This window comes from Carlito syrichta, unplaced genomic scaffold, assembly GCF_000164805.1.
Source record: "Carlito syrichta isolate Samal-C Ts95f unplaced genomic scaffold, Tarsius_syrichta-2.0.1 Scaffold305745, whole genome shotgun sequence".
Classification (NCBI taxonomy): domain Eukaryota; kingdom Metazoa; phylum Chordata; class Mammalia; order Primates; family Tarsiidae; genus Carlito; species Carlito syrichta.
This window is the reverse complement of record NW_007249841.1, coordinates 622,639-634,734: the sequence shown is the minus strand read 5'-3', so window position 1 is coordinate 634,734 and position 12,096 is coordinate 622,639. Positions and strand designations below refer to the sequence as shown.

The window sequence follows — 12,096 nt, the reverse complement described above, 5'->3', positions numbered from 1 at the left end:
GACTTGTTTAAGTCTCTATCTCCTCACTAAGTTAACACCTCAGGGAATACAGCAGGTATCCATCTCTGCAACTCCCGGCTGTTTTAGGACTCTGTCCTCGAGGAACAAGAGCACCAGTAGGTGAGGGACTCTGTATGAGGTTTATTGCAGTATTTTTAAAATAGCAACAAACTGTAACTAACCAGATGCCCCTCAACTGGGGAATAATAAAAGAAGTTATGGCAAGTCTACATGCTAAACTATCATTTGGCTTTCAAAAAGTATGAGCCAGAGCTCCATTAGTTGACCTGGAGAGATGGCCATGATGTATTGCCGCATGAGGAAAGCAACCTACAAACAGAAATACAGGGAATACTTCTAAGCTGTAAAAATAAATGATAGCACCCTGTGAAAGATGTACGTGCTTCTAGCTCCTGAAGCACATTCAACCAGGCCCTAACAGGGGTTACCACAAGGGGGATCCAGAAATAAAGGGCAGGGAGTATGGGGAAGATAAAAGGCGGGCAAAATGGAAAAAGTATCACATCATAACGCTAAGGGAACATGCAGAATGCACACAAAATATGCACAGAATGCAAGATGCTAGCAATACTTTTTAAAAAAATGTCCAGGAGTAACTTCACACTTTGGGATGCTGAGGCCAGAGGATTGTATGAGCCCAAGGTCTTGAGACCAGCCTGGGCAACATAGCAAGATCTTGTCTCTATCATGAATTTAAAAATTAGCCAGGCATGGTGATGCATGCCTGTAGCTTCAGCTACTTGGAAGGCCAAGGCAGAAGAATTGCCTGAGCCCAGGAAGTCGAGGCTGCAGAGAGCTATGTTGGTACCCTTGCACTCCAGCCTAAAGCACCACCTCAAAAAAAAGGAAAAATTTTTTTTTTTTACCTTTTTCAGGGTCTTACTAGCTGGTGCTGGGCATGATTCCCCAGGCTTCACATGAACTCTCTCTCTCCATGCCCATACCAGCCCTGTGGGGTGAGGATTATCATTTTCTTCATTTCCCAGAAGAGGAAACGGTGGCCCAGAGAAGTTAATGAATTGGCTCATGGTCACACAATAAGTGACAAAGCTAAGAAAAAATAATAATAGGCAAATAGGCCAAAAAACATTGCATTTTTTTCCTAATATGGTCAAACGAAAAGAATCATTTTAACTAGGAAATAGAGCTGTGGGTTACCATTGTCTTAAATGTTTGCTATGATTTAATATTACTTTTCAATAAAGTAAAATTGTTGAAGATAAATGGAATAAAATGGGTGTTTTAAAACCTGTTCTCAAATCCTTTGACATCCTCCTGCTGAGAAGGGAGGTCTGCATTTCTTTACTTTGAATCAGGTGGTATATGATTGACAGCTGTGACCAACCATGTAGCAAAAACGATGTCTTTGGAGGCTAGGTCAAAAAGGTCATTCATCTTCCTCCTGGCTCCCTTTTTGTGAAGTCCACGAAGAGAGGCTCACATGGAGAGGAACTGAGGTCCCAGCCACAGGCAGCATCGACTGCCAGACTTGTTTTTGAGTTGCTGTCTCACTCTGTTGCCCAGGTTGGAGTATAGTGGTACAATTAGAGATCACTGCAGCCTCCATCTCCTGGGCTCAGACAATCTTTCCGTCTCAGTCTCCTGAATAGCTGAAACTACAGACACATGCCACCATGGCCAGCTAATTTTTTGATTTATTGTAGAGACAAAGTCTTGCCAAGTTGCCCAGGCTGGTCTCGAACCCCTGAACTCAGTCAATCCTCCCCTCTGCCTCCCAAAGTGCTGGGATGACAGGCATGAGCCACCGTGCCCAGCAACTGCCTGACCTGAGACAGTTCTAACTTCCAGCCTTGGAATCTCCACTGAGCAGAGACAAACTGCGCCAGCTGCATCCAGCCCTATCTGAGTGTCTGACCCCCAGAATCTCCAGTGAGGAGAACGAATGTCTGGGTTTCGCTGCTGTCATGATCTGTGTGCTGTTTTGCTTGCTCCTAAATCACACAGCAATCCCCGTAGTGATAGGCATCTGTCTAGAGCAGGTTTCTTCCTAGGCTTACGCTTCTCCTCCCTCCAGGCATATCTCAAGGGTTCATTTTATGGATCAATTTGGCTGACACAGCACCCAAATATTTGGCCAAATGTTATTCTGGATGTTCCTGTGAAGGTATTTAGAGGGTAAGATTAATTTTTAAATTGGTGGACTCTGAGGAAAGCAGATCACACTCCACAATGTGCATGGCTGAGCCTCACCCCTGCAGCTGGAGATCTTTGTAGAACAAGAACTGACCTCGCCAGCAAAACGGAATTCTGCCAGAGAATGTCTTGGACTCCAGCTGCAATTCATGTCTGGCCTGCCTGCCTACCGGTTGGCCCCATCACATCACTTACCAGGCCTCCACAGTCACAGGAGCCAGTTCCTTAAAATACATTTTCTCATCTCTCTCTATGTCTTTATATAGATATGTATGTGTGTGCATAAATACATAGTATGTGTATATAGAGGCTTATAAATATATACTAGGGTACAATATGTGTATTAGTATGTGTGTGTGTGTATGTGTGTGTGTAGTTTTAGAAGCAGAGTTAAGGGTATAATATATGTATACCATACACACACACAAAGAGTAATGCACATCTTATACCTTAACTCTGCTTCCCAAACTACTCACCAGTTGCTCTTGCACCCAAATCTCACGGTAGTATCCAAACAAATCACTTCTGTTTAAATTCATTGGCATGTGATATATCTAAGCGGTCTAGAAAGGAGACTAACACTAGCTGGGGAGTCAGGCTTCTAACCTTCTTCCAACCTTCTTCCTCTTCTTCCCTCCTTAGAAGAGACGTCACAAGCAATATGCATCCACTGCCAGTAAATGAGCAGCACTTACATAAGATGACAACAATGAGGGTAAAAAAAAAAAAGAAGTCAGCAAGACAGAGGCCTGGGCAGTTGATCAGCCGTGGCTTTTGCCCTGAAGTGGCTTCAGGAACTTACATTTGCCACTGAGAATTCCCAAAGGACAAAATGATCAAATCCAGACAAAGCAAGAAGAGATGCAACTTACCCCTCAAAGCAGTGGGCGACCGTCAGAACCCACTTCTTGGCGATGAGGACACAGCCACAGATATGTCCACTGGGCTCGCTCTGCAGAGAACACTGCCACGGCCACCTGCCTGGGCGACTTGTACGTCCTCCGAGGATCCTCTTGTTCATTCGGGCAGCAGGGCGGCGCCCGCAGTCTACCAAGAGCAGAAGACACTGTCTGTGTGACTGGACACCCAGCCCAGTGGAACACCAAGCCCAGTTGAACGCTTAGGTCTTTCTGTCATGGATAAGCGCTCACTCATCCCTGAAGCCAACCAAGTTAAGTTCATATTCCATCGCTACACTTTTAAATCTCTTACCTTGTTTATTACACAGAAGAGAAATCTTACTTCTGCTCTGACAAGACTGCCTAGATTTGGAAACATAAAATGGCATAACATTAAGTTACATATTTACTGTTTTCTTCAAACAGTTTGCCAGTGAAGGGCAAGACACAGATCAACTGTTACCGGAGGTCACGTTCTTTGGGCAACCTCTCTTAGGGCAGGAATTCTCAAGGCAGGGCTGTGGTCAGATATTTGAGAGCAGGAGCATATGGAGAACAGGTAATTTTATTTTTTTGTTTAATATCAACCAAATGTGATTTCATGCTTGTGGGAAAAGAAACTATTCTAACAGTTTCCCACATCATTTTGACAAATGGTACCACCCACAATATTGATTCAAACTACAATTCTCAAGAAGAGTTGGGGATGAGCTACTTTTTATTTATTTATACTTATTTATTTAAGTTGGAGTCTCACTCTGTTGCCCAAGCTGAAGTGCAGTGGCACAAGCATGGCTCACTGCAGCCTCAACCTCCCAGGCTCAGGAGATGATCTCCTCCCACTTCAGCCTCCCCAGTAGCTGGGAATACAGGTGCATGCCACTATGGCCAGCTAATTTTTTTTAAAAATTTGTAGATATGAGGTCTTGCTATGTTGCCCAGGCTAATCTGGAACTTCTGGGCTCAAGGGATCTTCCTGCTTTGACCTCCCAAAGTGCTGAGATTACAGGTGTGAACCACTGCACCCAGCCTGGGCTGCTTTTTAGAATCAATGGTAAGGAGGGAGCATATCTGATTATTATGTGTATAGAGAAGAGCATTTGCCCAAAACAAGTTGAGAAACATTCTGAAAGAAGTAAAATATAACTTCAAAATCCTTAAAGCTCTCTGTTGATATGACACATTCGGATTATCTTTCAGTAAAAACAGAAGAAAGGCTCTGATCAAAGGGAAGGTTTAATAGGCATTCAACTTCAAACAGTGCTCGCCATTGTTTTGTTAAGCACTGGCCAGGCCATGTTCTTTGAGCTATGGCCGCCATGGTTTCTTAGCTTTGGCCCCATCCCCTACCTTGGGGAAGTGAATCTCTCAATCTCTCTCTCTCTCTCTCTCTCTCTCTTTGTCTCTCTCTCTTTCTCTTTCTCTCTCTCTCTCTCTCTCTCTCTCTCTCTTCCCCCCCCCCTCTAATTTACTTTCTGGCCATTGCTTTGTTAAACTCTGGGGTGTCCACGTGGCTCTTTGATCTATAGCCGACATGTTTCCTAGTTTTGCCTCCCCTCCCCTACCTTGGGGAGGTGAATCTTCTCTCTCTAATTTACTTTCCAAATAAACTATATTTTCCAATCTAACTTCTGTGCAATTCTTTGCACAGCACTGGATTGCACACCCCTCAGTGGGTCTGACAAAACACTTTCGGAGGTCCCACAGAGATTTTTAACCTAACACTCATGGTAAAACCTTGCTCCATCCTCTGACTCTGCACAACTTTTAGGAAAGGAACCTTACCCATTTACCAGCAGCTCATGCAGAGTGGTTCCATTAAGGTCTTCCCAGTTGGAGGGCAATGCCAGCCACGGCCGGTCTTTTTCCTGGTCCTTTATTGATTCAGTCACAGATGGTTCTCTGACATAAGACAAATACCAGATAAATATTCCAAGTACACTGATCTCTGAACAGGCATTATCATTATTATGTCATATATAATATAATATTTAGAGAGCCCTCACTCTCTTTCAAAGAGAAGTATTAAATTATAAGTCAATATTTCAAGAGAAGAATTTGGATTAAGAGAAGTTTGGCATGGAATGTGATTAGCAAGAGAGGCTGTCACTAAAAGTAAATAGAAGCAGTAAAGATCCAAATTGTTATCACTGTATTAGTCATTCTCTCTGCTGACAGGTACTTGAACTTCAAGAGGTATTAGAATTCTAACGTATATGATGTAAAAGTTCCAACATGTAAACATATAGGAAGAACTTTAGATAGGGATCAAAAGTAAAATAAAATGTATCTAGCTATGTTTTTTTTTTCTTGCCCATTGTAATTCTGCAATATAGCAATACCTTAAAATAAAATAAATAACAAAAAAGAAAGTCAGTGGCTCTTTGGTTTACTTAAGCAATATAAACATTGGAAATTGAATTCTCTCAACATATTACAAAATTTTAATGTACTAAAAATTAAGCAAGACTCTAGAAAATAGAGACAGGAGTCAGTCAAAATAATTTTTCTCTTTATCAATTTTTTCACTCTGTTTCCACCAGTACTTTCCCGTGTATTTTGTCTCATTCAATCATTCAAATAAATATGGCTATACTGGATCCAAGATTTAAAATCTGAGGTTTCACAAGAATTTAGGTTTTGGTAGAAATATCCTTTTTTTTTTTTTTTTTGAGTTGGAGTCTCACTCTGTCACCCAGGCTGGAGTGCAGTGATACGCATGCTCACAGCCACCCCAGCGTCAACCTGCTGGGCCCAGGTGATCCTTCCACCTCAGCGTTCCAAGTAGCTATGTTTTTAAAACTACAGGTGCATGCTACCATGCTCGGCTAATTTGGGGGATTTTTTTATTGTAGAGATGAGGTCTCACCAAGTTGCCCAGGCTGGTCTCGAACACGTAGCCTCAGGCAATCCCCTCACCTCGGCCTCCCAACGTGCTGGGATTACAGGCTTGAACCCCACCATGCCCAGCCAAATATCCTATTCTTTATTAAATAGTTAGCTCTTTCTTTAGGTAATCCATATTTGAAAAAAAAAGAAAGCTTCTAGATTTTTAAGTCACCTAATACCATCAAAGGTAGAAGAGAGAGAGGAAGTTATTTTAGACTGGAGGAGGGCTTTTTCTGAAACAGAAAGGGAATAAGAGAGAAGGAAACAGGCACTCTGCAGGAGTTGAAATAAGAAAGAGCAGCTCAGTGAGAGAGAGAGAGAGAGAGAGAGAGAAAGAAAGAAAGACAGAGAGAAAGAAAGAGAAAGAAAGAGGTGGTGGGGGCTTCTGATGAGTGTTTGAGGCCGCAGGAATGCAGGGACATGAGGAAGGTGATGTGTGTATGAAATTAGTGCCCAACAAAGAGCTCAGACAAACACATCAAAGGTAACTTAGAGGAATCCCAGGCATCACTAAGGGGCACAGATGGCCCTGAAAACATGAAATTCCTGGTAACACCAAACTTGCCTGCTTAGCAGGATTTATTGACAAACAGAAAAGTTCCCACAGTGGGAGGGGACCTGAAGGGGTTGTCCCTGCCTTTCTTTTTTTAATAACTGGATGTTATTTTTTACAAAGAGTGGGGGTGGGGAGGACGAGAAGAAAAGTTAGATTCAGTGGCACTGAAAGAAAGATTATCATTTTACCTCTACTTTTAACATTATAGAACCTTATTATTATTTAATATTTATTTATTTATTTATTTATTTATTATTTTTAGTGAAGTGTCATTCTGTCATCCAGGCTAGAGTGCAGTGGCACACTCACGACCACTGCAGCCTTCACCTGCTGGACTCAGGCAATCCTTCCGCCTCGGCCTTCCAAGTAGCTGGAACTATAGATCCAAGCTACCACACCCATCTAATTTTTTATTTATTTTAGAGACGAGGTCTCGCTAAGTTACCCAGGCTGGTCTCAAACCCCTCGGCTCAGACAATCCTCTCACCTCAGCCTCCTAAAGTTCTGGAATTGCAGGCATGAGCCACAGTGCCGGCCTTACCTGGCTAATTATTCAAAAACTATTGTAATCACACAATAGAAAATAACAGGAGCAAGAATATCTTCAAACTCTCATACCTTTAAAAAGATAAAGACCCTGAAGAGAACTCTTGATGATGAAATAAGAGCCAAAGATTAAAAACTAAACAGAGTATTTAATGATGAATGAATTAACAACATTTGATTTTAAAACAAATGACACAAACCCTAACCACGCTGTAAAAAAAAGTTGCACAAGATTTAAATTAATTTTGAAACTTGAACGGACCATTAGATTATTGCAGATGTCACATAACATACGACAAAAATAAGAATTTTTTTTCCTCCTTGACCAAAATGAGAGTCTGGCTTGTCATCAACTCCAGAAGTGCTGTATATGGAGGAGCAGTTGGTTGGAAAGCAGAAAAGTCAGAAGCCACACTTACCCGTCGTGGTGTTTCTCCTGATACCTGCACCCTGAGAATTCCTTTCTGCCACAGAACTGCCTGTGGGCCTCCTAAAGCCAGGCATTTGACTGGCAGAAAGCCAAAAGAAGAACAACTTTAGACTCTGTTGCTCAGTCAAGTTATTCTTAAGCCAGGTGTTCCTAGGGCACCAAGCGCCTTGCCTGAGGGGTATAATTCAACAAAGAAATTTCCCTGCTGCTGGATAGAAAAATCACAAAGAGCCGGCTCGGTGGCTCGCGTGGTAGCGCATGCCTGTAATTCCGGCTACTTGGAAGGCTGAGGCGGAAGGATCGCCGGAGCCCAGCAGGTCGAGGCTGCGGTGGCCGGGAGCGGCCACTGCACTCCAGTCTGGGCGACAGAGTGAGACTCCAACTCAAAAAAAAAAAAAAAGAAAAGAAAAATCACAAAGAACACTCCAGCCCCTTCAGTCACACCAGGAAAGACTCCCCAGAGGATTACACACAGGATGCTTTTGCATTTCATTCATTAGCTTCCAAGAAGAAAGGCAATTGAGCCCAAATTTCTCAGTTACATCAAGTGGAAAATTTAAGAAATTCATCACCAAGGAGAGGAGAGTGTCATTATAAAAATTAGATTTTCAGGAAATTTGTAAACACTGGCATGCTTCTCATACACAAAAATAAATCTTTCAGCACTAGGAATGTCATCCTTCGGCCCATTGATAACAATTAGTGGATCCACATGGTTATATTTCTACTATCATACAGGACCTCTGACTTCAATTTTTCTTACTCTTTTATTTTCAACTTTAGTGAGGCATACTTGACAAATTAAAACTGTACATGTTTAAGGTGTACAATATGTTATATATGTATACATTGTGAAATGCTTACCACAATCAAGCTAATTAACATATCTACCACCACACATAGTTACCTTGGTGTGAGGGGGAGGCCAAGGGGTAAGAACACTTAAGACCAGGATTCTTAGCAAATTTCAAGTATGCAATACAGTACTATTAATTAGTCTCCAAACTTTACATTAGAGTTCAGACAAACACATCAAAGGAAACTTAGAAGAATACCAAGCATCATTGAGGGCCCAGTTGAACTGGAAAATATTGAAATTCCGGTAACACCAAGCAAACAGGCTGTACTGGCTTTATTTTTTGATAATTGGATGTCATTTTTTGTTACAAATAAGGGAGATTACAGTTATTCATCCCACATAACTGAATGTTTGTACCCTTTGACCAACATCTCCCCATTTCTCCCACACCCGTTTCTGGCAACTAACATTCTACTCTCTGCTTTTATGAGTTGACTTTTTTAGATTCCATGTATAAGTGAGATTATTCAGTATTTGTCATTCTGTGCCTGATTATTTCACTTAGCATAATGTCTTCTGAATTCATCCATGTTGTCACAAATGACAGTTTTCTTTTTTATGAAGCTGAATAATATTCCATTGTGTGTGTACATATGTATATTGATATATACAAAGGGTGCCAAAAATGTATACACATTTTAAGAAAGGAAAGAACTGTATTAAAATTGTAATACTCAATATATACCAATCACAAAAGATGAATACAAGTCACATTTGACTTCAGCCATTACAAGAGGTGCTCAAAGTGGTTACCATGAGTGTCCAGACACTTCTGATATGGGAAACTAAAAGTAATACACAAGTAACATCTCTTAAAGTGTGTTTACATTTTTTGGCACCCTGTTATATATCCTATTTTCTTTATCCAGTTATTCATCAACAAACGCTTAAGTTGTTGAAATATCTTGGCTATTGTGAATAGTGCTGCCATGAACACAGGAGTGCAGATATCTCTTCAAAATAGTGGTTTCATTTCCTTTGGCTATATACACAGAAGTAGGATGGCTGGATCATGTGATGATCCTATTTTTAATTTTTTGAGGAACCTCCATACTGTTTTTCATAATGGTTGTGTCAATTAACATTCCTACTAACAATAGGGGCGTCCCTTTCTCTACATCTTTCCTAACAATTTTAATGCTTTGTCTTTCTAATAATAGCCATCGTCACTAGGCGTGAGTGAGATGAGAGTTCATTGTGATTTTAATTTGCATTGCCCTGATGATTCATGATGTTGAGAATATTTTCCTATACCTGTTGGTCATTTCTAAGATTTCTTTTGAGAAATGTCTGCTTAGGTCCCTAGTCGTTTTTAATCAGAAATTTTTGTTGTTATAAATGAAGTTCCTTATATATTTTGATTAGTAACCTCATCAGATATATGGGTTTTCTTCCTCAAATAATTTTGAAAATTATAAAAGTAATACTTGTAAATGGGAAAAAATAACAAAAGTTATAAAATGACAAAATTGCCTCTTTCCCATCCAAGAGACATAGAAATAACATTGTAAGGCAACTCCCTTGGGTCCCCTTCCACTATGGGAACTTTTCTGTCCTCTCAATAAATCCTGCTTTCTCAAAAAAATAAAAACAAACAAACAAAAAAGAAATAACCCTGTAAATAGGGTTGAATATTTTTGCCAAGCTTTTCCTATAATTTATGTATATCTACCTTCTTTTTTATAGTCTATACACACTGCTCTGTGTGGTGTTGATGTTCTCATTGGTCAATTACTCTTAGAAATCTTTTCATCATAGTAGTTAATGTGTGTTAACTATTTTTACATGACAATATAAAAGACTAACTTGTTTTACCTTATTACCTCTCATCAACTATGTATAGTAGGTTTTTTATCAAAAAAGGGGCATCCCTTTTAGAGATGAAAAAATTGAGACAAAGAGAGAATAAGTAACTTGTCCAAGGTCACACAGCAAGCTATATGGCAGAACCGATCACTGAATCCCTACAGTCTGAGTACACCCCCCCCCCAGACTGTAAATACTACGCGGTCCCCTCCATTAACAACATGCCATGCTCTGTTGATAGCTGCATAGCATTCATTATATGGATGTTTGTATATGCACTTAATCAATTACTATTGATGCATATATTATATAAGTTATTTCCTATTTGGGGTTATAACAAAATTGTAGCAATTAGCATTCTAGGCAATTGCCTTCGCCTACATGCACAAGTATGATTTTAGAATAAATTCCTAGAAATAAAATAACCGAATCAAAATTTAAATTTTGATTGATATTATGAATTTCCCTTTTAAAGAGTCATGCTAATATACACACACATCAAAAATATGTGCCTGTACTTTTCAATTTTTAAAATTACATACATAATATAAATCACATTATGTAAAAGATGTCTGGAACTTAATAACTGCTCAAATTTTGTTGGATGATTGGTATTGCTTTTGGCTTAAATAATGAACATCATTTTTTATATGCTGTCAAGAGGCAAATTAAAGAAAGCCTGTTGTATAGAAAGCAGAAAAGCAAAAAGGTTTTTACCCGTGATGAAGCATCAAAGTCACTGTATCCTAACAGAATCTGTGTGGGGAGTCCAGACTCAGAATGCTCCTACAGCAACCACGGATTCAAATACCAAGAAGGAAGTGCAAGCAAGGATCTCTTCCAATGCCTAGAGGGAGAGTACACCTGGAGGCCCATACTCCATCTGTCTACATGTTTAGATGTGATCAATCAAGGGAGGAAACTGTTAAAGAAAATGTATTCTGTCCTCCTGTCTTGACAAACATATCAGTTACATTCACATTTAGAATCTTGGACTACTTACTATAAGAAAGGGATTGGCAGTATTGGGAAACTGTCAGGGGAGGGGGTGGGATTGGCAGTTGAGGGAATCTGCTAGGGGAGGGAGGGGCACACCTCATCAACAATGGTACCTGCATGATCAATGTTTGCATACCTAACCCCTAATTGTACCACATATCTTTATAATAATAATAAAAGACCAAAAAAAATCTCAGACTCCTTGGAACAGTGGTTTTCAAACTTTAACATTCATCAGAATCACTTAAAGGACTATTACACAGATTTGTCACCCTCATTCCCAGATTTCCTGATTTCATAGGTCTCAGGCCCCAAGTCTGCCTCTCTACCAAGATCACAGGTGATGATGATGATGATGCTGATTTGGACACAGTTTGGAAATATCACTCTAGAAAATGGACCAGGTGGGCACAAGTCCTTGGCAAACAGATTTCCCCCAGGGATAAGGCATGGTTACAGGAGGGGGGCCAGACGTGGTGCCTCTAAGTCAAGGTATCTTGGCTTAGGAAGACAATCAGATCACTAGACACTTTGGTCTATTCCTGTCCCATCCTCATTAAGTCACCTACCCCATGCTTGAAGTGTAATTATGTTGGGGCTACTTACTTAAAAAATGAAAGTCAGCACAAATTCCCCCAAACCAGGGATTTCTCTGCCCTTGACAGCAAGAGAACAGTGCAGGAATTCCCTGGACATGTTACACATTTCAGTGGAAGAATGAGGTTCATCCTAACATATCTATTGCTGGGGGAAAAAATAATAACTTAAGTATTTAACTTCAGTGCTCAGCAGTTGGTCTTGAAATACACATGTCTTGTGTTGTGGAAAACATAAATTATTTGCAATTCTAAATATCCTGTTCAGAACTTGGAACATTTCCACTAAACATGTAGTATCTGATTTCAAAAGTCTTTTCTTGAATCCTGTCATATGATTA

The 12,096-nt window shown here is 40.3% G+C and overlaps 1 protein-coding gene across 2 annotated transcripts in view; it reads right to left on the bottom strand.

Annotated features, from left to right (window-relative positions):
• CORIN (corin, serine peptidase) overlaps window positions 1-12,096 on the bottom strand; it is a 245,929-nt gene that overhangs the window by 23,056 nt on the left and 210,777 nt on the right. For both annotated transcript variants that reach the window (XM_008062553.1, XM_008062554.1), the window contains 3 exons: window positions 4,860-4,976; window positions 3,388-3,437; window positions 3,048-3,222 (listed from right to left, as the gene is read on the bottom strand). In XM_008062553.1, coding sequence (XP_008060744.1) covers window positions 3,048-3,222; window positions 3,388-3,437; window positions 4,860-4,976 — 342 coding nt within the window. The remainder of the gene's footprint in view (window positions 1-3,047; window positions 3,223-3,387; window positions 3,438-4,859; window positions 4,977-12,096) is intronic.